The following is a 25,118-nucleotide window of genomic DNA, read 5'->3' on the forward strand; positions in this document are numbered from 1 at the left end:
GCAAAATTTAATTGCTCCTTGCTTTGAGGCACTACATATGGCTTTTATTGTAATTCCCAAGTAAACCGTCACTCCAAGAGTATTCGGTGATAATCGCCAGTGCTCAGCTATCTTTAGACACCCAAGCACTCCTGAAGCAGCCGTGGGAACCGTAAGAGAAGCCAGTTGTACCTTGCAGCAAGGGGCAGGGTGAGAGAAGCCAGACCCTTGGAAGTTTGGTGGTGAGGGAGTTGCAACCCTTGGGCTCAAAACAATTTCCCACCCCTGGTTTCAGAATTATTTATTTATTTGGTCTTTCTGCTATGTTCTTGACTACCTTCCTGAAGGTTACTGTTTGAATTGGTCTCATATTTAGCACCCCTGCCTCTCCCAGTTTAATCTGCTAAGTAATGTGTGATACATTCCTCTATTATTCAGTATAGGATAAAACATTTTAACCACAGAAATTTGATACAGTGAATAGTTCAGGAATTGAATTTGATATCATTAGTTCTGATAATTAAACAATAAAAGTTGCATTTCATTCTGGTTCGATAATTTACGTTCAGCTGGTCTTTTAACAGGCTGCAGTGAAGCAGCTTTACATGTATAATGATGATGATGATGATGATGATGATGATGTCATCAACCTTTGTGTTGTTTTATAGGCCTATGACAATTTAAGTTTGAGCGACCATTTGCTGAGAGCAGTACTGAATCTTCTTCGAAGGGAAGTGTCTGAGCACGGGCGCCATTTGCAGCAATATTTCAACTTGTTTGTGATGTATGCCAACTTAGGTAATGTGATGTTTGTTTCACCCTAAAGGCTTTGTCCATGTTGTTCTGTCAGTGCACTTACTTAATAGTCTTGACTCTTGCCCATTGAATGCTTAATGATGCGGCACAAATTGTTATTAATAGCTTAAATCAGTGGTTTTCAGCCTGTGCTCTGGGGATCCCTTAATGCAGGACAGTCTTCTCTGGAAGGCAGTTTACCCACCACTACCAGTTTTTCCATGATCCCACAGCTGCAAGGGAAAAGAGTGTTGGTTGGTTTTTCCCCAGAGCTATTCCTCAGCAGATAATTGATGCGTTCTTAATCTTGTTGAATCAGAAAGGTTTTGAGTGATTCTGGCTGGATTCTTGAAGGCATGGATTATTGTATTCACAGTAAATGCCCATTTATGGATTTCCCAATGTGAACAGTTATCTGAATAGTTCAGTAGCTTAAATGTAGCTAAGTATGTATTCATTATTCTTCCTCTTTTTCCAACTTCCCTTTAGGTGTAGCAGAAAAAACACAGCTTTTAAAACTAAATGTACCTGCCACATTTATGCTTGTGGCACTGGACGAAGGCCCAGGTCCTCCAATCAAATACCAGTATGCTGAACTAGGCAAACTATATACTGTGGTGTCCCAGTTAATCCGCTGTTGCAATGTGTCATCACGTATGCAGTCTTCTATCAATGGTACTGTTAACCCTGGAACATTTAAACAGAATATATTTGTGATTAAATGTGTGTGGCAGATTATTATTCATCATAGCATCTCACTAATCTTTTGTCTGTTACACTGGTCTGTGTTTACTTAAATATTTGGAAAAATTTCATATCATTAAAATACAGTAAGCTCACAACTTACACACGTTTAAGTTGTGCTCGTTCAGCTTTCCATGCTTGGCATTGTTTAAAAAAAGAAATTAGAAAGGAGATGGGCATTCAGGAGAAAAGACTTTGGCAATCCCACCTGCCATTGTACCCAATGTGTTTTGACATTCTTGATTTATTTTAGGAATGTAACCTTCCATGTAAGTTGAGGATTTTCTGTATTACCAGAATTGTATGTGCAAAAGTTGGTTCTCTTAAATGTGTCTACATGTGACACAACCGTTCCATATTTTGGTAGTGCAAGTTAAGCCTATTCCAAGGGAAGTCTTAAAAAACCTTGTTTAATTGTACAGGCTTTGATTTTTCACTAAGGAATACTACCAAACCCCATGTTTTACAAAACCAGCTGCAATGCTTTACAGTGATCATAACTGTTACATCAGAAGTTTAATCTGCATCTGTCAGACTTGACCTAGGTGAATACTTATAGAATAGCAATTTTCATAACCGAACAAGAGACATTTCACATATATATGTAATGTACTTCACATGTTCTGTGAAGTAATTAAAAAGATGACATTAAATAGTACCTTGTTGGTTTCTGTAGTTCAAATAAAAAATAATATAACAACATTTCTTTTTAGGTAATCCTCCACTTAGCAACCCTTACGGTGATACTAATTTATCACAGCCTATAATGGCACTTCAGCAGAATGTGGCAGACATCTTGTTTGTGCGAACTAGTTATGTGAAAAAAATAATTGAAGACTGCAGTAACTCAGAAGAGACCATCAAACTACTTCGCTTCTGCTGTTGGGAGAATCCTCAGTTTTCATCTACAGTCCTTAGTGAACTACTTTGGCAGGTAAAAAATGATTAAAATGACAGGAAAGGTGTGTTTTATTCAAGAGGTTGATGTGCAGAGGCTATTGTCCCTTGATTTTCACCCTCTTAGTCTTTAGAGTTGCAACAAGTAGTGGTTACTTCAAAAAAAGTCACCACCAGAGAAAATGAATGCTCTTTCAATGATAAAGCCTAATTTAACAGAAATATTTCCTTGGCTTGTGGCGTTGAAACGAAAGCTCATTCATAATATAATACTGTACCCATCCAGTTATTCATAGCATGAATTCTCCTGTACTACACACTTAAATAATCATTAATTGCATGTTAATATGTTCCTCAAATTCCACTTTTTAAAGGTTGCATATTCATACACATATGAACTTCGACCGTACTTGGATCTCCTTCTGCAAATCTTGCTAATTGAGGACTCTTGGCAGACTCACAGGTTAGCTCTTGGGTTTTTGGGTTCTGCATTTTTTTGCATTAATAATGTGGTGCTTCTGTGTGAAAGTCTTTGTGATTGCTTCATGGAGACATAGCAGATTTTAGTTGCCTACTGGAAACAATAAAGTACCTTAAGCCGTATCCAAAGTGACTGTTACCAGAGCATATGGGGACTGCCAAATGGTTGTGTATTCTATATACCGTGTATATATATATATATAGAGAGAGAGAGAGAGAGAGAGAGAGAGAGAGAGAGAGAGAGAGATGTGATATATATGATAAATTAGCTAGCAAGGTTTTTGTGCAATTGTTACTTTAAATTAAATTATACAGATGAGTTTAGTTGTTAAAACTGTTAAGCTGTTAATTCCTTGGTTCAGCTATCTTCTCTGAGAATGCACTAGGTTGTTCTGGATAAAGCATTATTCTCTTCTCTGCTTCCCATCTGTTACATGGGGGTGATAATACTGGTGTACCTTCTTTGGCGATCACTCGTAGGCGAGTAAGATTGTCTTCCGTGAACACAGTCTTAACAGTGAGTCCATAAGTAACCGGAGGAGCCAATTCTGGATCCACACATCCTTCCACAGTGGGGACATAGGTTTCTGGGTGGACGTTGATCATGGTGGCATACTTTACCAGGGAGAAGACAAGAAGGACTACTGAGATGAGGGGAAACTGTTTTGAGTACTTGGGAAAACTGCTATATAAACACTGAGCCTTATTAAATTGGTTGACTGTTCTGTTTTGTGTGAATCAATCTGCTATAAAAATCATTCTGGCTTTGGATTTTTAATTTTATTTCTGCAGGGGAGTGGAGGGAGTTTATGGTAGAGAAACAGCAGCTGGTTTCAGGAAAGCTTAGGCAGAAATGGAGACCTGAGGTCACTTTGCATGGGCCCTAAAAAAAATTGTTAGACTATAATGGTGATTACCAAGTGAGAAAATGAACACATTCTGCATATTTAGATGTCACCCTTTTAGAAGAGGGTGTAAAGAAGTAAATAAAAAATATCACTGACAATTCTTCACAACTACTGGTACTCTGTAATGATACGGCAAGATCCTAGAACAGAGACATTCCATCTTGTTATGAGTAGAGGGAGCATGCATCTCCTAAGATTGTGTCTTACACCCACAGTTTTGCAAGTACAGACACTGATTATCTGGATCTGCTGGGTCTGAGCTTGTGCAACATTTTAATGCTAGCCCTTTATGATGCTGACATTTACATGCATGTTTATATGTGTGAAATTCTGACTTCTTGATGTGTTTGGGATTCTCTTAGGATTCACAATGCACTTAAAGGAATTCCAGATGACCGGGATGGGCTATTTGATACCATTCAACGCTCTAAGAATCATTATCAGAAAAGGGCTTACCAGTGTATAAAGTGTATGGTAGCTCTTTTCAGCAACTGTCCAGTAGCCTACCAGATTTTACAGGTAATTACTTTTACCTCAAAAAAAATTACTTTCTCTATTTTTCTAATGCTACGAAGAGAGGGACAGGACTGAGCCAAGTTTAGTTATAATAGAACTCTTTCTGCAGAGTCACTAAGATAAAGCCATGGTCTTGTACAGTGGTATCTCTGGTTACGTACTTAATTCGTTCCGGAGGTCCGTACTTAACCTGAAACTGTTCTTAACCTGAAGCACCACTTTAGCTAATGGGGCCTCCTGTTGCTGCCGCGCCGCCAGACCCCGATTTCTGTTCTCATCCTGAAGCAAAGTTCTTAACCTGAAGCACTATTTCTGGGTTAGCGGAGTCTGTAACCTGAAGCGTATGTAACCTTAGGCGTATGTAACCTGAGGTACCACTGTATATTTTATCTAAATAAATTGGAGAAAACACCACCAAGAGCAAATGTCTATTCCCTCATAGAAATAAAATTAGAACAGAATTGTAGGATTGGAAGGGATTATCGAGTCAAACACCCTGCAATGGAGGTATCTCAACTAAAGCATCTATGACAAAATAGAACTGTAGGGACCTTACTGGAGTATTTTTTGTTTGCTTTGGTTTTTTGTTTTACAAAAACCTGCATTGGACTGAGGTGTGTTTAGAAGTAATTTTAAAATATTGAATGGCTTTTTTTTCATCTTTTCAGAGTAATGGAGATTTGAAGAGAAAGTGGACCTGGGCAGTAGAGTGGCTTGGAGATGAGCTTGAACGTAGGCCATACACTGGCAATCCACAGTATACATATAACAATTGGTCTCCTCCGGTCCAGAGTAATGAAACATCAAATGGCTACTTCCTAGAGAGATCACACAGTGCAAGAATGACCCTTGCAAAAGCTTGTGAGCTATGCCCAGAGGAGGTAAGGAGTGAATTTACAACTAACTTTGCTTTGGCATTCTTTGGGAGACAAACAACTTGTTTCATAAAATTCCTGATAGAAATATATGTTGTTTCTAGCTTAGTGAGACTTCGGAACTCATAAGTAGGCAGGAGTTAAGCCCTCCACTGTACCAAGTGCCCCCAGTTATCACTGTGAGAGGCAAGGGAGTTTGAGCACTCCTCTGGCCACAGCCTCCAAACCTGTAATTCTTAATATAGCAGCATCTACTTCTGATAGCTGTTACATAGTATAGGATTTAGAGAGGTGCCTGCAGAAGGGGTTGGCAGAAGCTGAATTTCCTTCTTGTTCCTTCTTAAAAAGAGCTTCTTCCAAGTGTCTGGGTATCCTGATTCATTTGGGGGCGGGAGAATCTGCCCAGATTTTTATTTTGGAGTTCCTCCCTTAGGCTCCATGTCATAGCCAGCCATATATCAGGGTTGCCCTAACCCTCAAAAGAGGCTGGGATAGTGGGCAGTGATGTGATGGAAGCGGCAGGGTAGTCAGCTTCCACCCACACATTCTGCAGGAATTTCTCTGGGTCCAATCAATTGCCAGAAGAAAATAAGGGCAAGGAATTTAAATGTGAAAAGTAGTTTATTTTTTTGTTTTAATGGGCAATTTTCATTTTTAGGAACCAGATGACCCAGATGCCCCTGATGAGCATGAGTCCTCTCCACCAGAAGATGCTCCATTGTATCCCCATTCGCCTGGTTCCCAGTATCAACAGGTAAGCAGAGAATTATCTTTAAAACATGTCAGTTCATTTTGGTATCCTTTGAACTTTTTGCTTCAGCTTTTAAAAAACTTATTGCCAGTTTTATTCCTTTTAGGACAAGGATAACTTTCACAAGAACATCATAGAATGTGATTCAGGTAGAGGGGCTCTTCCAGCAAACTGTAATTAGCAGACAGGGTGTTTTTTTAAGTATCTTGTGAATGCCCTCAGACACAACCATTATATGGGAACAATTATCTAACTTTTTTCTCTGTGAGCCAGCAAGCCAACTTGAATCAGCTCACAGGTGCATCCAGAGAAAAACTAAATTCCCCCAATAGGACATGTCCATTGATGCTTTGAAGACCACTTTAGAAAACAACCTATGCATTGTAAAATGCCCAAAATTTCACTTAAGTTTTGCACACAGTGATCTGCTAATAGAAGTTTCTGAACCAGCATTGGAAGTCTGATTCTGCCCTCCTGTAGTTCATGTATAACACCATGTGACTTAAGTTGCATGTATGCATATCTCTTAAAAGTTAAGTGCCTTTGTAAATGTAGTGCTAACTCCAGAAAGCTAAAATTGTAATTATCTTGCATTACCTTTGTAAGTCATACATAACCAGTATTTGTTCCCTTTCCTAAAATAATTAATTCTATATCCTTAATCTGTTAATTTCCTTTCCTGCTCATTTCCCTTCATCTTGCTTTCTTTATCGATGTGTTCAGCAGAGCAGTTGGTAAGTGATATAGACCCAATCTCCTCAAAGTTGAAACACGTTTAACCACCAGCTCCCTTATTTGTTAGTGTGTGGTGTCTTCACTTTCTCACAAGAGCTGGCTTTTTTCACCTCCTAACATGCACAATGGCTATATTTTAAGTCCAATTTTAGGTTCATAGTTGACCCAACTTCACATTACACAAAGGTACACGAATGTTTTACATCTGCCAGTTTAGGTGTGTTAACAGTTAAAACAAACATATTTGATGATAATCACCTCAAGTCATTTTATTAAGTTTGACACAAGAAATATACTGTCCCTTTGGAAGAAAGGCCATTCACAATGATCACTTCCTGCTTCTGTGTACTAATTAAAACTTTCCTCCCCACCATTCCATTTCTGAAGATTTGTTATGAGGACCTTCACATAAAGCTTCAGCTTTTGCATGAAGTTGGAATTAATTAACTGTAACCTTGACCTTTCAATTTCAGTGCAAATTTATCTGTTCTATTTTTAGTTGGCGGTAAGTGTGAGTAGCTCTCTGGTTGTAATTTAAAAATATAAATTATTGCTTACCCAGTTCCCTGAGCTACTTTTTTGGGGAAATACAGAAGTTATTCTTAACATGTGTTTTGTCTCTTCCAGAATAACCATGTGCATGGACAACCATATACAGGCCCAGCAGCACATCATATGAACAACCCTCAGCGAACTGGCCAACGAGCACAAGAAAATTATGAAGGCAGTGAAGAGGTTTCACCGCCTCAGACGAAAGAATAGTGGAAATGCACATAATTAACTTGCCCCATCAAGACTGTGCACCCAGGCCTTACAGTCCAACTTTTCTCTGTGTCTGGCTAATATTTAGAAAAACTATTCCTAATCAACATGGAGTGAAGAGTCTATTCACTGTCTTATCTGCAGAAATTTGCTGTCAATATATAACCTGCCTGCAGTGGAAAGTGTATAGTGTTTTGTAATAAATGGCCTGATGCTAATGTGTAAATGGCAAAGGTGTATATAGTATATTAATGTTTGACTGTTAATTCTTAAGCAAGAAACATTTTTTTGTCTTGATGAGACTCACAGATCTACAACAATTAATTTCTTGATATATCCGCTGCGCTCTACAACCAGTGTTGCCTGCCTAATGGCAGTTGGATCAACTTCTTTCCCCCAAAAAAGTAAGCCTCTCCATGTCAACCAGAAAAATAGTTTCATGTTAATTCTTTGCCACTGGAGTCAATTTTACTATGAGCAACGTAATGACTGGTAACCTTTTAATTATTTGGTTGATGTGGAAAATTGGTGATGTAACATTGTTTCTAGGTCTTTTTTCATTGCCTTTTTCATTCTGGTATTAGGTTAATCACTTTGAAGCTATAGTTAAGCTGTAACATTTAGCATGGCTTCACACCAGGTTAGTGTAGCCAGTGAGGAAAGAAAAATTACAGTTGTCCCAGAGTGACAACTGTGTTGTTCAGAGCCTATTCTTCTGCCACCTAGAATATAAAACAGGGAGGGGAGGGTTGGGCAATGTGACAAACAGGTGGTTTTCAGTTGCACATATGTTCCTCACATCTGATGTTTGACAGTTTTGTCTCTGGGTGGGATAAAAGAACACTTAGTTTTCAGTAATAGGAAATTAAAAGATTTAAAACAAATATGCAAATTTTTGCTATGCCAGGATGCCTGGAGCATAATAGACTGTATTTGGTGTGCTTGTTTTGTTTCTTTGGTAGAGCTTATTTGATAAACTTCTAACACTTTCCTTTCTACTGCATTGCAGTGAAGTGGAAGTCAACAAAATCACACAATACTTGTGAGTGCCACTGCACCAAGTTAACTTGCTGGTTTTCTGCTCGTTCACAATTCTACTTGAAAACAAGAATTGAATCTTAGCTCTTTGTCCATGATAAGAGAAATCAAAACCTTAGAAGCAGAGTTTGATTATTAAAAAACAAACAAACTACTGGTTAGTCAAATACAAAACTGAGGTATCTCTATTCCAGAGTAAACATTTGTTTAAGGACTTCAAGGAAGACATCAGTAAATACTGTATTTAAATTAAAATTGGTAACTTGAATGTGTGTAATTATTTTGGAATCTGTCGAAAAACCAAATACCCCTGCAAAACAGATACAGCCCACCCTATACTATTTAAATATTTGCTGTTTTATTTTATAGAAATTATTTTGCTGAATTCACAAATAGAATTTGATTTAAGAAGACCATTTTTGTCCTGTGGTGTGTGTGTGGTTTTTTTTTTTAAACAGACTGCACAGGTAGTTGAATTCTGTGCACTATACCGAATTCTGGAACTAAAGTCGCATTGAGAATTGGTGAACAGAAATTTGACCCTTGACAAGAATAAAAAAGGAAAACTGTAATAGTTTCTTAATGTGACTATCTTGTACTTTTTGTATGTTTTATATATACATATATATTTAATGAGCACAAGCTTGAAGGTATTTTATACAATTGAGTTAATACAAAAATGCTGCTTATCAAACTGAGGATTTATAGTTGAACAAAGTGAGAAACTCACAAGTGCGTTCTTTTGCATTTAGTGTAATGAGATAGTCTTAAACCATTTTTAAATATTCTATGTAGCAGCGATCACTTTACCCTTCCAGATTTTCTCTAGTATTCATGTTAATTGTTATGTTTCTAACAGCAGTTAATTGGATTGGTTGACAACGTTTGAGTGAAACATTCCCCATGTACGTGGGTATGTTTAGTGTTGACTTAAATCAAAATATTAGCCTGTTTTGTATTAGAGCTGCAACAGTTCATATTTCCTTAGACCAGTAATTATTGTTAAAAATGTTTTTTCAAAGACTATCTTTCTATACAGGAACATGGAACTTGTTACTTTGGCCTTGGAAAAATGATTAGTGTCAAGTGATTGTGAAAATACTTTTTCTTTTTCTTTCTTTTTTAAACTTACTTTCACAAGGCTATGACAAAACCCTCCTGGAGATAGTTTTCAGACAACTACTTAGGAGGTATTGCGGGTTATCTTTTCCCCCTGGAAGAGAGACTCCTGAGACTATTGCCTCTTTAAAATTAATGTGTAGCAGAAACCTGAAAAATCCTTTTCTTCCTTCTTGGCAAAACGTCTCATTTATTCATTTTAAGTGAAAATGTTCTGAATAATAATTAATGCATGCTTCTGTCAGAGTTTTGGCAGCAGTCACTTTAAAGCTGTAATGTAATACCTCAATATGAATGGCACACATTAAAACAAGTCCTCAAAGTGCCTAAAGGTTTAATTTTACTCTTCTGCTAATTATTGAATCCTAATTTTTGTTTGTAACAGCTAATGAGAAATCCCTGTCTTCCATAAAAGCAATCCATCCAACAGTAATCCTACATTTTTCCTAATCATTTGACATTAAATATATAGAAACTGATCACCCGTAGGAAAAGTTTTTAGTGTGTTTGTATCAGACTGTGTTTGTGTAAATAGCTTCATTTGCTTTACCAGAAGCAGTTCTTTGTGCAAATGATTTTTTGCCACTGACTTCAGTGAGTAAACCTTAACATTCTGTTTTTGTGTTAGCGCTGCTAAATCACTCTAGTTAAGGAGGTATGCATGGCTACCAACTTGCTGGGTCTTCATTACATATTGTCACTTTGGGGGAGCTTTTGAATGCTGAAAGTAATGGGAGCCTCAGTTTTATTTAAAAACTTAATAGATTTTAGTGGTTGTGGTATGTCTGCAGTGTCCACTGAAGATTCAAAAAGCAAAAGAGAAATAAAAAGAATCCAAAATGGAATTTTAAACCTCATGATTCTTAAGCCATGTTATGTCTTTTTAAAAGGACCGTGAATTTTAAAGAATTAGCTTTAGAAACACAAATATAATGATTAAATTTGCCTCCCAGTTGGATTTAAGTTGTAACTAGCAAACCTTTTCCAGGCAGTGTATTAAACTCTGGGTGTCATGTCATTACTAAGTTACAAAGGAAAGTAAAGAGATGGGAGTAGAATAAGTATGCTGTTGTCCCTTTAGCTACACATTTGTATAGAAGCGAATGTTCATCACCACAGTGGTATTATCGCAAAGTGCAATTCCATTTTGAACTGAATGCAAAATATTAATTTGTTGTGGTGTCCATCTTTTCTAGAAGGACGTTTCCTAAGTGTTTCCTTCATACCTCCCTTGCATTTCGGTGCAGCTTTCCTGGGACAATTTTCATAAGTTGTTCAAGAGACACCCCCCCCCAAAAAAAGTTCTGTATTATTCATAAACATGCTGGTAACACTAGCAAATATTATATGGCTAAACATTTACATTTGTTTTTCTTTCTCTGTTCAAGCAAACTATGGTAGTATGTATTTTAAAAAAACACAAAAAACCCAGATCTTCCCAAAAAGGGAAATGTAGGATGCTAGAGAAAGTTATAGGAAAAAAGCAGTTGGGTGGGGGGGGGGGAGACAAGCACTCTTCTTGAATGGAGATTATGGAAGATAACAGAATATTGTGGTTGGCATAGTAACGGCTCATCATGACTGTAGATGCATCACCTCATTTACAGTAGATTAGTAGATCTTAGGAACCACTCATTAAAGGAAATGGGCAGAAAAGAACTTCCCTGCTCTCCCTCCTACATCTCCAAATCACCTTTCCTGAGGGTTGAAAAACCTGGGTGAGTTATGACGTTGGGAGCTACGGGAAAGGGGAGAATTGCCCAAGATTTTGAAGTGTCTTCAGCAAAGATGCACTTGCACGAGGTTCTGCTTCCTGAGTTGGGACAATCTCCCCATCCCACTGTGCCATAGCCCACCCACTCAAGGAGAAAAGAGTGTTGGAGAGTGTAGGGAGAAGGACAATCCCCTTTTGTTGTTTTCCTTCCACAAGCAATTCTAAGGATCCAGCCCGTACTTTTCAGGGAAGCCCATTCACACATGTGGAAATAAGCTGCCATGTGTTAATCACACACTATAAACGTGTGTGAACTCATCTTTTGTCTCTACCATTTTCCTGTGGCTAGTAGGAGACTCTTGTTGCTTGAGTCCTTATTCGTTGAAAGCCCTAAATGGACAGGGAAGCATTTTATTGTGTTAAACTATTGATAGTTAAAATGGGATGAAGCCCATATGCTCCTTTAATTTATTTTACACTAAGCATGGAAGAGGAGCTTGACTAGTGTCTAGAATTTTCTGTTCGATTTTGAGAACTGCATGCAGCATGAGCAGGAAGGAAAATAATTCTTTGTGACTAGATGCTTGTGCAAACATTGTTCCCTCTCCTATCTTCTCATTGTGAGTAGCTTGCTATCAGATGTCTAGTGAAATATTAAATTCCAAAGGATTTATTTGCTATATTGTAGAACTGCAGCTGGGCTTTATCTGTGTTAATTGTGAAAGAACCTCATTACAGCCGAAGTTGTAGATTACCTGAAGCTTTTTGCGGCATATCATCTGTGCTGGCCTATGAAGGCGGTTTGACTTAATGAATTGCATGATTTTGCTCAGATTATCAAAATCCACTTGTGGCAAAAATTCTGTACTGCTGTGGCTTTAAACCATAGTGAATAGTAAACCTGCATGCTTAACAGCAAATACTGCAGAAGCAGGAGCACTCAGGTAAATCACAGGGCGAGTTAAAAAGATGGTGCTTAAATAGTGCTAGAATACTGCAGTGGCTTAAGAGATTTTAACTACAAATCAGGACGTTCCTAGTTGCAAATTCACCTCTGCCGTATACTCACTAGGCAGACTTTTGGGTCTCAGAATTTCAGCAGCGCCATGTGTGATGCCAAAATTCAGCGCACGCAACTGCCTCTCGCACTCTGTTCTAAATCATAGTTGTGGAGTCCCCTGTGGCGCCCCTAAAGCGCCACACCCAGTGAAGCCAAACCAGTTGTGCTCCCCTAAATCTGCCTTTGCCCTAGGCAAACTACTCTCAACCTCAGGTCCCCATAATTTTGTAATGGGTTGGATAATAAAACTGATTTGGCTTAGTGTTGTAAGGATTACAGCTAGATTATGTTTGAAGCACTTTGAATGCTTGAAAGTTATATCCAAAAGTTAGCTGTTATCCTTCAGAGAAATAATTCTTTTTGGAATGTGGTGTTCCTATGCGTCTTGTCAATATATGATACTGACCTTCAGCAATGCACTATTCTGTCTTAATTCAAAGTGTTAACCTTCCAATTAGCAGTTTTTCTATCAACTTCACACGTTTGCTCCACACATTCCCTGCCTCGCAAATACATTGGCGTGAACAAAATTATTGGCACATCGATCAGTTACAGATAGGCAGCAGAAATGCCTGGGGTTACCCCTGTCTGGGCATTGGGCAAGCAGCTATACAGCCCCATGACTGAAACAAGTATATTTGCTCAAGCACAAGAACTGACTTGTTCACATGTAGAGCATAATGTTTTAATGTGTGGTATTTCTATTGTTTGTTAGTTGTATCAAGCATTTTTTTGGAAGTGATTATGGAGTTTATTAAGCAGCATATGTGATAAGCCAGCCAAAGGTTTATCTCCTCTTATCTACCATGATTATATTGGAAACTTTCTCATATCTAACTGGTACTGCCTAATTTTCAAACCTCCTCTAAGAAATTGATATATTTGCAGAATTGTATTGTGCTAATTATTGGATCAAATTGGCTGGCATACCTATATTTTTCTACTTACTACTTTGAACAGCTGTTTTTAAAATCTGTTTTTCTGTTGAAGTGTCTCCCATTGCATTGGTTGTTCCTTGGGGTGAGCTTCCTAGTTTTTCAGCTTAATTCCTGCTGCACCTCAGTTCCTCAAAACAAGTTTCCTTCAGTGCTAAAGGTTCTGGGTGTGTTACTCCACATTTGATTCCTCTGCCTATACTTGCCACCTCATTATGTACTTTTATTTTGTTCTTGGTTCTTGCTTTCTTGCTCGGTACATAATTATTAATTTTTTTCTTTCTTCAGTGTATGAATCTCACAAATCAACTTCTAGTTTTCAGCAAAGAAGATTGTTTAGGTGACTTAAAAACTAAGAATATTTTGAACTAAACATTTTCAAAGAAAGGCACATAAGCAGGGATGATGAGAGTTGTATAAATTTATGCTTAGTGTGAAGGAAGTACATAGCAAAGTTTTTCTCCCTCATAATTTTGGAACCTGATTCAAGATGGGTAATGTCCACTCGTATCTCCTAATAAGGACTAATATATGTTACTTCAAGGACCTGGGGTTCTGTCCGCACTATATTTTTAAAGTACCTTTCCCCTCTTAAAGAATTCTGGGCACTGTAGTTTGTTAAGGGTTGCTGGAAATTGTAACTGGGGTAAACGACAGTGCTCCAAACCCTTTGAGAAACCATGTGCTTAGAATGTGCTTTAATGGTGGTGTGAGCACACAGAGCTGGTATTCCTCTGAAGATTGGATGCTGGTAAGAGCAGGAGAGTGCTGTTGCATTCATGACCTAATTGTCGGCATCCCATAGGCATCTGGTTGACCACAGAGAAATGGGAACCTGCACTAGATAGGCCTTTGGTCTCATGCAGCAGGGCTCTTGCTATCTTACATTTTCGGTCCTTGCTCAGCAATTAATTCCCCTGCGAGATAATTTTCACACAGGAGTAAGCGGGTTAAGTTTCAATTCCTACCCCATTAAGTGGCTGCTAGCCAGTTCTGTTGCCACAAATGGCATTTCTTCCAGAGATACTTTACCTCTTAGGGTGGTAACACTGGGCTGGCAGCACCTTTCAGAACCAAATGCTGATTCCTGTATTGTGTTGACATGAGTGATCAAGGCAGAAAGAGTCTAGTTGGGAAGAGGAAAAGTTAGCATATACTTCCCCCAATTTAACAATTTTGGTAGTCCTTGTTTCATCTGTTAAGACTGCTGTCACTCAACACACTGGCCCTTCATAGGCTAATATCCAGCTTAGTGCGCAACCATATGCTCTGACCAGCAACGGCAGGGCTTGATGGAACAGCACAGCCCCAGAACTTGTCCCAGTGCAACAAAGGCCTAAAATGAGTCAATGCCATCCAGTAGATCCAGTGCTGGCTTTCCCCCACAACACCCCATTTCAGGGCTTCCTGCTGACTACCAACAGGAGAGTCTGCTGGGTGGTGTAAGGGGGTTCTTGCCTGCGGGGCTGGCACCACCCAAACTCCTTCCACTATAGCACCACCCTTTGCACCACCCAAACTCCAACTCCTTCCTTTGCACCACCCAAACTCCTTCCACTATAGCAGATTAGGGGCTTGGATTTCTCTGTAAATCATGCTTGGGGTAGATCTGTTGAAATCAGTGCACTTTGTCCATTGATTTCCATGAGTCTTATTCTGAGTGTGACTAGTGTCAAAACCTACATGGCCAATTCACCATGAGTTTCGTGTTAGTCCTATTAGGACTGAGAAATTTGTTCCAGCTATGGGAAGTATTTTTCTCTGTCTAGAGATATATGAGCTAAGCTTAACCCACAATTCTGTCGCCACCTCTATAGGAATTCTATTTTTGGATATATTATTGTAAATGCTACTGACACATTTTTCATTTCTAATAAGCATTTGTTTTGGCCATGTTACTTTGATTCCGCTGCAGCCCACTTTCAATTGTATTTTGAGTATTTCTAAGCATTAATTACAATTGAGAGGCGCCATTACCACAAGCAAGCATTAGGGGGAAAGACAATAGAGGGGAAATTTAGTTAAGTGTGACAGGCCTTTTACTAGACTAATACTGACTTTCTTGCATGTTACAAACTTACAAAAACTGTACATTGTGGTGGGGGAGCAGCTATTTCAATGTGTAAGCCTATTCTGAAATACTTAATAGCTTTTAGTATATCTCTGCTTCACAGTGGCGTAGCGTGGGGGTGCGGGGGGGGGGCCCCGGGCGCAACACCTGGAGGTTAGGGTTAGGGGGCGCAAATCCACGGGTTAGGGGGCACAAATCCACGGATTAGGGGGCACAAATTACTTGCCCCGGGTGCTGACAACCCACGCTACGCCACTGCTGCTTCATCACCCGCCCCTGCAAGTATATTCAAATAACACTTTACGTCGCCACGAGCGTCAACTACTATTTTGCATTTGAACTAAATTTAAGGTTTTCAGAAATTCATAATTTTAAATTCAACATAGATCTATGGGGAATATGAAAACTTAGAAACTCCGCGTAACTGCCATTTTTATACAGAAGTATTGGTTTGCATGACATACTGTAGATGGTTTCTAGTTCAGCACTTTCTGAAACTGTAGTACAGTACTAACTTGCAAGATTAGTCTTATGTTTAAGGGGAAAGTTCATTTATTATGTACATTGATGTCTAGCTACTTTAATGCAGTTGAGCTTTTATGCTTTTCACTGATCTACAGGAATGCTGGAAATTTGGTTTCAATTTATTGTGGTTTACTTCAAAGTGTGCTTTCAAGTGTACAGGTAAAGGTACCCCTGACCATTAGGTCCAGTCGCAGACAACTCTGGGGTTACACACTCATCTCAGTCTATAGGCCAAGGGAGCCTGCGTTTGTCCACAGATACCTTCCAGGTCATGTGGCCAGCATGACTAAACCGCTTCTGGCAAACCAGAGCAGCGCACAGAAATGGTGTTTACCTGCCCGCTGGAGCGGTACCTATTTATCTACTTGCACTTTGACGTGCTTTCGAACTGCTAGATGGGCAGGAGCTGGGACCGAACAACGGGAGCTCACCCCGTCACGGGGATTTGAACCACGACCTACTGATTGGCAAGCCCTAGGCTCTGTGGTTTAGACCACCGTGCCACCCTTCAACAATATACTTCAATATAATGAAATATTGCATGTACTATCACACTAAGAGTAGTAGAAACTACTACTTGCTGTAGAAACTATTTGCAGTTTCTTAACTTTCTCCTCTAGAATGCTTTGCGCCTCATGACTGAAAGTAGCCCTTTTTATTGGAAAGCAATGTTTTAGGAATAAGTTACTTTACTACAGTATCTTTTCAGGATTTTTCCTGGTTTGTTAATTCTGTGAAATAATTTTGGTCCCTGTAATTTTAGTTTTCTCTCCAATGTTCATATGCTGGACAGAGCAACACGTCACTGGACCCTTGTAGCAACATGCATGACCAGTATACCACTGCGCTGCTATTCTAACACAACAGTTTGACTATAGCCTACTTGTTGCAGCGAATAATCATACAGTGGTACCTCGGGTTACAGACTCTGCTAACCCAGAAATAGTACCTCGAGTTAAGAACTTTGCTTCAGGATGAGAACAGAAATCGTGCAGTGGCGGCAGCAGCGGGAGGCCCCATTAGCTAAAGTGGTACCTCAGGTTAAGAACAGACATCCGGAACAAATTAAGTTCTTAACCAGAGGTACCACTGTACACCTGTAGGCTGTCTCAAGTGTCCTACGTATGGTGAACGTCATATTCTTCTAGGTTGTACCAGTATTGTTAATCTGTAATCTATTGCTGCATGCTACTTACCTTTTCATAGAGTTAAGAGTTTATAATTGTTTCATGGGTTATAAGTCTGGCCAAGACTAACATTTTTGAGAGCTCTACAGCTTTCAGGCTGTCAGCAGGACATCCCCAAAAATATTTCAATTCCTTTTTTTTCGCATACATGTATTATGTGTATATTGAATATTGGACAAGAGTAACTGATAGGATTAGTGTCTTGCTGCACCTAGTAGCAGTTTTCAAACTATATAGTCAACGTGTTGACTTTTTCTGCATTGCTAGTTTACTTCTAATTAAGCAATCCTCATTCTTAGCTCAATGATTCCTTTCAAGAGATTGTTCTTCACTAAGAGTTACATCACTGTTTTTCTAAAGGGTTGCTGTGGACTTACAACTTTATTCCACCCCAACCAACAGATCCAGTGGTAAAGGATGTGTAAATTATAGGCCAGCACACCACAGCTCCCCCCCCCCCCCGGGTAGCCATGCACTTACAAATACAAGCAGTAGTTTTCCAATTGCTGTACATCTAGGAAAAGCCACACCTGCTTCTGAGACTTACTGGGTTGCTTTTTAAAGCAATTTGTGCTCACACAGATTTGCTCCACACATACGTAAGGCAGCTGCCTGTTATTTTCAGATAGTGTGCTCTCTACCGTGTGTATTCTAAAGGTTTGTTAAGCTATATAGTTCTTGAAAGGAAATGATAAAACTGTGCTGCCTGTGACATCATTAAGAGTACATATCATTAGCCCAGCTTCAAAAATATTCCAATTTCTGTTTTCCAATTAGCAGCACTTGTGTATATTTCTTACATGCTTCAATTTCCTTTTGTGAAAGCAGCCTTCCCTCCACCTCGTTTATCAGCAAAATACAGCATGCTAGTGATAACATCATGCAAAGCAAGAAGTCTGTTAAGTGTCTAGAAAATGTATGCTCTCACAGCGTTGCTTTTTCTATCCGTGGTCCTCTGAAAACTATTCCATCTACTAAACATTGAAACTTGTTTTCTCTATATTTGCACAATGTACTTAGGGCACCGATAAATCCTTATGCTATTTACATGGTATGGGGCAAAGCAGACTACAGAACAGGAGTTCACTTGTCTTTTCATTAAATGGAAAGCAGGAACTTCTTCCACCTGCTGTAGCAATCTTTCTCATGTTGTGCTGCTGCTGTGAGAGCCGTCACAAGAAAAAAGGAGGGGAAGCTGGAAAATATATTGTATAAGCAGTATCCTTAACTCTGGATGCAGTCATTTGAGCCATGTTCTAAGCAGCCCAAAATGACATTCTAGGGAAACTAATGTACCATCAAAACATCTCTCCACTATTTGGATATGGGCTGCTTGGACTATCCCTCTTTCCTTGAACAGCTGACCATGTCAAACGGCTTTTGGAGGGAGATGTACCCTCCTCCCAAGTTTGCCAAAAGACCCTTGGGTGCAGCTGCATAGTTTGGTCCTTATTAAACAGGCTTCTTTAAGACAAAACTGGGCTTTTGTATCCAACACTGCAAACCGTTCTGCTCATGCAACAGGACTTCTTCCACTTGTGTGTACCCCCAACCCTCTGGAGAAATTTATAGTGTGCCAGGGAGCAAAGGGGAGAGGAAGGTCCTATTACACAAGCAGAACATTATAAGTGCCTTAAACATACCTAACATTTTGTTCAGCATTATGGAACTGTTTAAAGGATTCTATTTTGCCATTAATCTAAGCATATCACTCTCTTTCTACTCCCATTTGACATGTCTTTGCTATGTAGCAAAGTGTAAGAATGTTGCATTATGTACTAAGAACCAAGTTTGAGATCTTGCCTTCCTGAAGCTTGATGAGAGAGCACAAGAGACCTGCTGGATCAGACGAAAGGCCCAAAGTCCTGCTTCCTGTTCTCAAACTGGTCTACCAGATACTTGATCTATCTAGACAACTTCATACACAATCTAAAATAGTTCCTTTATAAGGTGATTAAAATTTCAGGGCCATTTACACATGTATAAAATGTTTAGACAAACTGTTAAAACTAAAAAGAAAATGCCTCTCACACACATTGTACCAGTTTTGAACAAAAGGTGGCATTTATTTCTTTATGAATATATTGAACTGAATATTTAGTTCTCCTTCTCCTGCACGGTCTTTGTTCCACGCAGTCTGCCAGTACGACGGGCCGCAATGAGACCAACCTTGCGACCAGCTGGAGCATCTCTCCGGATGGTTGAAGGCTTACCAATGTGCTGATGGTTACCACCACCAAAGGGATGTTCAACAGGCTATGAAAGAAAAGCAGCAACCAGAGTAAAAAAATAAGGCAGGAAATTATTTCCAATACAAAAAAAAAAAAAAAAAAGGGGGGGGAGAGAAATCAGCAACAAAGTTTATCACTAAGCTCCATCTGCATAGTTTGCTTAGATCAAAGACGTGATTTGATGACCTTCAGGAAATGCTACAAAGTGAAGGTGTTACATTCTGCTGTTGATTTAACAACTTGGCTTGTTTTAGCTTTGAACTGAATGCTGATTTTTTTTTACATTCGTTATGGGGACAGTGCCACTACAGATATATATTGAATTACAAGCCTTAAAACTTAGCTTGCTTCATTAATGTAATGGTTGTAAATAAAACTTGGATGGACACTTAGGTCATATTAGAACTATCTCCATTAGCAGCCATTTTATCTGGCTTCATCTGCAAGAGGAACCAGTCCAATCCCATATCTCTGTTGGAACCAGCTACCTGTTGGTTCCTGTCTTTGTGGAACTGTATTCTCCATACTATGGAGGAGTCACTAGCCAGGTCTGATTACATTTCTTCTACCTCTGCATTCCACTTTCCTCTTGTCTAATGTCACTAAAATAGATTACATCTTAAAACAGCGAACCACCATCAGTGTATCAAGGTAGTAGGTTAAGTAACCAGAGGAAGCAGGAGTAAGAAAGACTTACATTCATAGCTACACCACGGACACGTGGCCAGCAGTTTCTCTTTGCCTTGTATTTGTGGTAAGCCCGTCCAGCTTTCAAGATAGGTTTGTCAATACGACCACCACCAGCAACAATACCTGGAAGATTTTTTGCAAGAGATTTTTCCCTGTTATTATTATAGTGCTTCAGGTTAAGAACTTTGCTTCAGGATGAGAACAGAAATTGTGCTCCGGCGGCACAGCAGCAGCAGGAGGCCCCATTAGCTAAAGTGGTGCTTCAGGTTAAGAACAGTTTCAGGTTAAGAACAGACCTCCGGAACGAATTAAGTACTTAACCTGAGGTACCACTGTATTAGTGCTTTAACTGTTCCTATTAAACATGGCTAGTTATGCTCTTTGTAGGTCTTCCAAGTGCTGAGCACTAATAGTAGCAATAGACAATGTTTAGCAAATTATTTTATTTGAAACTTTCCATTTGCTTTGCTTCTGGGAAATGCTTTCATATTGTCTCACACTTCACTTTGGTAAAAATATTTGAACCTTCCATATTTTATACTGTAATCAGACTTCTAAATGAGACTGCAGCACTGAGGATGCTAATGTGTGCCCTTGAGGCTGCCCACAAGTCTCTTAGACTCCGTCATAAGGTGGTAGGGCTGGCGATTATTATTTGTATACTGCCCTATACCCATAGATCTCAGAACAGTTCACAGCCACCACCTCCCACATCAAGGCTAAAGGAGGAAGTGGGAGGAGCTTTCCCAATCGCTCTTTCAGCACTACGCATTCTAAGGCTCAGATTGGCCCCTGATCAGAAAGCAGAGTGACTTGTGAGGATAAGTAGGAAAAGTGAAGTAGGGGAAGGAAAATAAGACTGACAAGTGAAGTCCGAAGACAATGAATTGAGAAACTTGAGTGAATGTAAATGTCTTGAAATTAAAGGTTTTTCCCACAGGTTCTCTTACCACCATCAGTCTCCATTGAATGAACATCACATCTGGTACTTTCTACTGTCACCATGGTGCAGAAACATGGATCCAAAACACAGAACCCCACTCTTTATAGGGACTCCATCAAAACCATTATCTATCCACACATAACCAGATCACAGATGTATTCTGTGATTCTGTTGTCGTACTATGTAAAAATCATGATTCATGCCATGAATCAATGATTTCCCGGTGCTGGCAAGCAATGGTTCTGTAAAGTCTACCTATTTAAGCTAAAATTTGACAATGCTTTTTTTGGGGGGGGAGGACCATGTAAAACCATGCAGATTCAAGAGGATCTGTTTTAATTCTGCTGAATGATTTTATCCAGACCACCTGGAAAAGTGAAAGTTTGTCTATGTTCGCTTTTTGGGTGGGCAGGAAAAAAGCGACCAGACCATGTCCATGGCACTCTCAAAATTCCAAAATTGTGTAATCCACAAACAAAAGCTAAAAGTGGAATATTATGTGATTACTTGTAGCTGTATTATATTTATGCTGCTATGATTGTTATTAGTTATACACTTTCCTTTTTCTGTATATTTCTTGATTATTGTATATTTGGATAATTTACAGTAAAACATTTTTTTTTAATTCCAAATGTGCCCAGGGCAAAAAAAAGAAGAGGTTGGTGACCACTGCTGTAGCAACACAGTATTAAATAATGACACAGAACACATTTTGTGCAATGTCATTTTTAAACACTGGATTCTAATTTCTTAAGTGCTTACAAGCAGCTATAGTGACAAATACCAAGACACCAATAAGAATGCAACAATTTCAGGGGCTTAATCACCTTCTCATTCTTGCAATGCAATATGCCCATTGTCTAACAACAATGCTCTTCTGCTGTCAACAGAGACTAAAGAGGTCAGACTCAATGCAAAATAATATATGCTAGAAAAATTCTCTTTTAAGACACCCAGCTGCCAACTCAAAGTCACAATTATTCAATAAAGAACATCAAAGACTTCCAAATGAATTTGCTTGACAGTTGGAAAATCTTAAGCTCCAAATAATCAGTCATGGTCATGTTCTTCTCTTTCACTACAGGCCTTAAATTAGTATAAGAAAGTTAGTAAAATGGGGATATCATGGATTGCTGTTGTAGTAAAGAGCCAATTCGGTTGAGTTTTGCAGAAAACCTCTTCCATGTTAAGACCTTTTTTGAAGTGTTATTAGTTGGAAGTGCCAGAACACCTCTACAATCCAGATTCTGCAAGTACTGCAGTGTCCTAAAACTACAAACACTTCAGCTTATGAGGCATAAAACCTAGCATATATATGAGGCAACACTTACCAACAACTGCTCTGTTTGCAGAGGAGATCACCTTCTTGGACCCAGAAGGCAGCTTCACTCTGGTTTTTTTGGTTTCAGGATTGTGGGAGATAACTGTGGCATAGTTCCCAGAAGCACGGGCCAGTTTACCACGATCACCTGGCTTCTCTTCAAGACAGCAGACAATAGTGCCTTCTGGCATAGTACCAACGGGCAGGACATTGCCAATGTTGAGCTGAGCTAAAAGATTTGTACACATGAAAAACATTTTTTAGAGCTGCAGTATCACTCTAATGTGCCACCACTCTTGAAATCTACATTTTCAAGTTACCTAACTATTTCCAAAAATATACACAACTGTTTATTGTCTTTACTCACCTTTCTTGCCACAGTAAACAAACTGTCCAGTATGAATGCCCTCGGCTGCAATGAACAATTCTGTTCGTTTCTTAAACCTGTACGGATCACGGAAAACAACCTTGGCAAGAGGAGCTCCTCGACCAGGATCGTGAATTATATCCTATTGAAATATACAGTTCAAGAATCTTATAATTTCAGATAATTAGCAACACTGCCAATATACTCAGTGAATTACACGCACTTTCCAGATCAAAAGGCCAAGCATTTGAGATAACTGCTTAGCCCTACTAGGTAATATTACATATCTACATAACTTATGAGCTGCCTCATTTCCATTTGGGAATGGCTGAGTTGGAATAAAGGCAATCCTCCCCTAAATCAATCAAAAGCTTTGTCCCTTAGCCTCAGTGTTTTTCAACTCTGCCATTGCCTTTTAAATGGAAGCCTCTTGCTCTTAAGCAAGCTTAAATATTTTTCAGAACTACCTTATTGGTATGCACTTACCTTCTTCCCTACCATCTCGTTTTTCTATTGCTATCAACCATCAGCAGAACAAAACCATTAAGAGAATAGCAATATAAAATAAGTGTGACTTTAGGATTTTCCTTAAGACCTGCAATGTTGGAACATGCCAGAGCACAGGTTGCTGACTGAGTTTGGAGATATGGGGGCCACTGCAGAATTCCCCATCCAAGATAAGTTATAAACCATGTTATGATGCAGTTTATTTCCTTACCCACAGTCAGTACCTCAAGTCTTGTCTGGGTCTCAACCTCAACTTGTTTGCCCTCACTGCCCCCTAGACTGCCTCCAGACACTGACTTCAATAGCCTCCATGGTATTATTAAATGGAAACAAGACAGTATCATCTGCATACTGCTGACAGTGGTTTCATGTAGATGTTAATATTTACATAACCCACATTCAACATACTACCAGATTCATCAAGATTATAAAATACAAATATAAACATGCATTGTATTAAAAACCCTTAATGCATACTGTGTCAATCTTTAAAACATCAAATCATTTCAGAAATTTTGTACTTTAGAATTTCACAAAAGTATGCATAACAAAGTAATACTGCCTGTACTAGTTCTCTTGACTGTATAAACTGCTCATAACTACTCTTGTTAGGGGGAAAGGGATTCAGATTTCTTAAAACTTAAGTTACAAGAATAGAAACAGAACATCCCCACAATCTGGTACTTGCCTTTACAATGCCTTTGATATAGCCATGCCTTTCAGCAAAGTCTACAGCTCTCAGCTTTGCTGCGCCTTTCCTGTGCTTCACATGGGCTCTGAACACTGACCCCGCTCCTTTTCTCTGACCTCTGATTACACGGCCCATTGTGAACCTGAAAATAAATAGTTATTAGCATGCTTATTTAGAAAATGCAGCTGTCTCTAGTGTAGAAAGATTCTTTAGTATGGGTCTCTATCCCACCCATCTTTCAGTTTAAAACACTTTCAGTATCTAGCGTGCTTGTTTTCTATATCACAAGTATTTTAACTGTATTTCTGGATCTCACACACAGTGTTCCTATCAATCTAATGCACTATTTGTGGTTTCTCAAAGCCCTCTCAAATGCCAAAGTTTGAGAGTACAGCTTTTTTGTATGGGAACTTACTTTCTCCTCTATAGTCATGGTCTCACATAGCTCAGTATAGGTTAAACACACACGAACATATACCCCAATGTTTTTATATTATTTTGAAAGTTTTTCAATGAAAATGTTTGCAACTCATACTGCTTTCTGCACCAAAAAGTTATTCTTGGTATATGGACCTAAAGCATAAAGACTTGCAATTTGCAAGTTAGCTTATTTAAAAAATTCAACAGGGCTTTTGACTAAAACGGAGTACGTAGAAGAAAAATATTTGCGACAGCAGGAGTTTCATATATCTTAAGAATCCTCTAACAATGTTATTCTGTTCAGGATCGCCCTGGAGAATGGCTGCCGTTACAGACGTTTTTTAAAACACAAAATCACGAGCACAAAAATATCCCCCTCCTCCTGTTCCCCTCGAGCTCGGTCTCCCGTCGGAGCCCATTCTCCGCTGCTCGTGGCCTCGGCAGCCAAAGGAAAATCCAGGCTCGCCCGGCAGCGGGAAGCGAATAGTTCATGGGAGCCGCACGAAGAGACGTGCGAAATGTTCCCCGCCCGCGAAACCGGCCAGGGGAAGCGGAGGCCGATGCCGGCCATAGATGGTCGGCGGGGTGCCGCCGCGGCCCCGATGGACACGGATACACTCCCGAGGCCTGTTTCGTGTCTTACCTCAGCCGGGGCTTGGCTCGGAAAGAAGGAAGCTCCGGAGGTCACAGCGCCACCAAGTCCTTCCGGCCTGGACGGCGAGCGGCAGGCGTAGAGGCGTCAGGGGCCTGACGGGTAATGTAGTTCCGGCATCCGGGTACTTGAAAAGTCTGTGGGGCACGTGACGCGCTCCGAGCCTCCCCGTTCGATTCAATGCAGGACGCGGCTTCTCCGTTTC

At 39.5% G+C, this 25,118-nt stretch overlaps 2 protein-coding genes across 2 annotated transcripts in view; one reads left to right on the forward strand and one right to left on the reverse strand.

Annotated features, from left to right (window-relative positions):
* The window catches only part of USP9X (ubiquitin specific peptidase 9 X-linked), a 71,572-nt gene extending 62,520 nt beyond the window's left edge, over positions 1-9,052 (forward strand). Inside the window, exons 38-45 of the mRNA XM_081908932.1 lie at positions 648-777; positions 1,264-1,449; positions 2,232-2,452; positions 2,790-2,878; positions 4,166-4,322; positions 4,988-5,200; positions 5,853-5,948; positions 7,308-9,052. Coding sequence (XP_081765058.1) covers positions 648-777; positions 1,264-1,449; positions 2,232-2,452; positions 2,790-2,878; positions 4,166-4,322; positions 4,988-5,200; positions 5,853-5,948; positions 7,308-7,442 — 1,227 coding nt within the window. The 3' untranslated portion in view covers positions 7,443-9,052. The remainder of the gene's footprint in view (positions 1-647; positions 778-1,263; positions 1,450-2,231; positions 2,453-2,789; positions 2,879-4,165; positions 4,323-4,987; positions 5,201-5,852; positions 5,949-7,307) is intronic.
* A 10,075-nt stretch (positions 9,053-19,127) lies between these two features.
* Positions 19,128-25,046, reverse strand: RPL8 (ribosomal protein L8). The gene is made up of 6 exons (XM_081909004.1): positions 24,905-25,046; positions 23,839-23,983; positions 22,644-22,785; positions 22,287-22,505; positions 20,020-20,135; positions 19,128-19,347 (listed from the first exon to the last, which is right to left on the reverse strand). Exons 2-6 carry the CDS (start codon positions 23,974-23,976, stop codon positions 19,189-19,191), a joined length of 774 nt encoding a protein of 257 aa, XP_081765130.1. The 5' UTR covers positions 23,977-23,983; positions 24,905-25,046; the 3' UTR covers positions 19,128-19,188.
* Positions 25,047-25,118: the final 72 nt, after the last annotated feature.

Source organism: Podarcis melisellensis, assembly GCF_964234715.1.
Source record: "Podarcis melisellensis genome assembly, chromosome: 4".
NCBI classification, from domain to species: Eukaryota; Metazoa; Chordata; class Lepidosauria; order Squamata; family Lacertidae; genus Podarcis; species Podarcis melisellensis.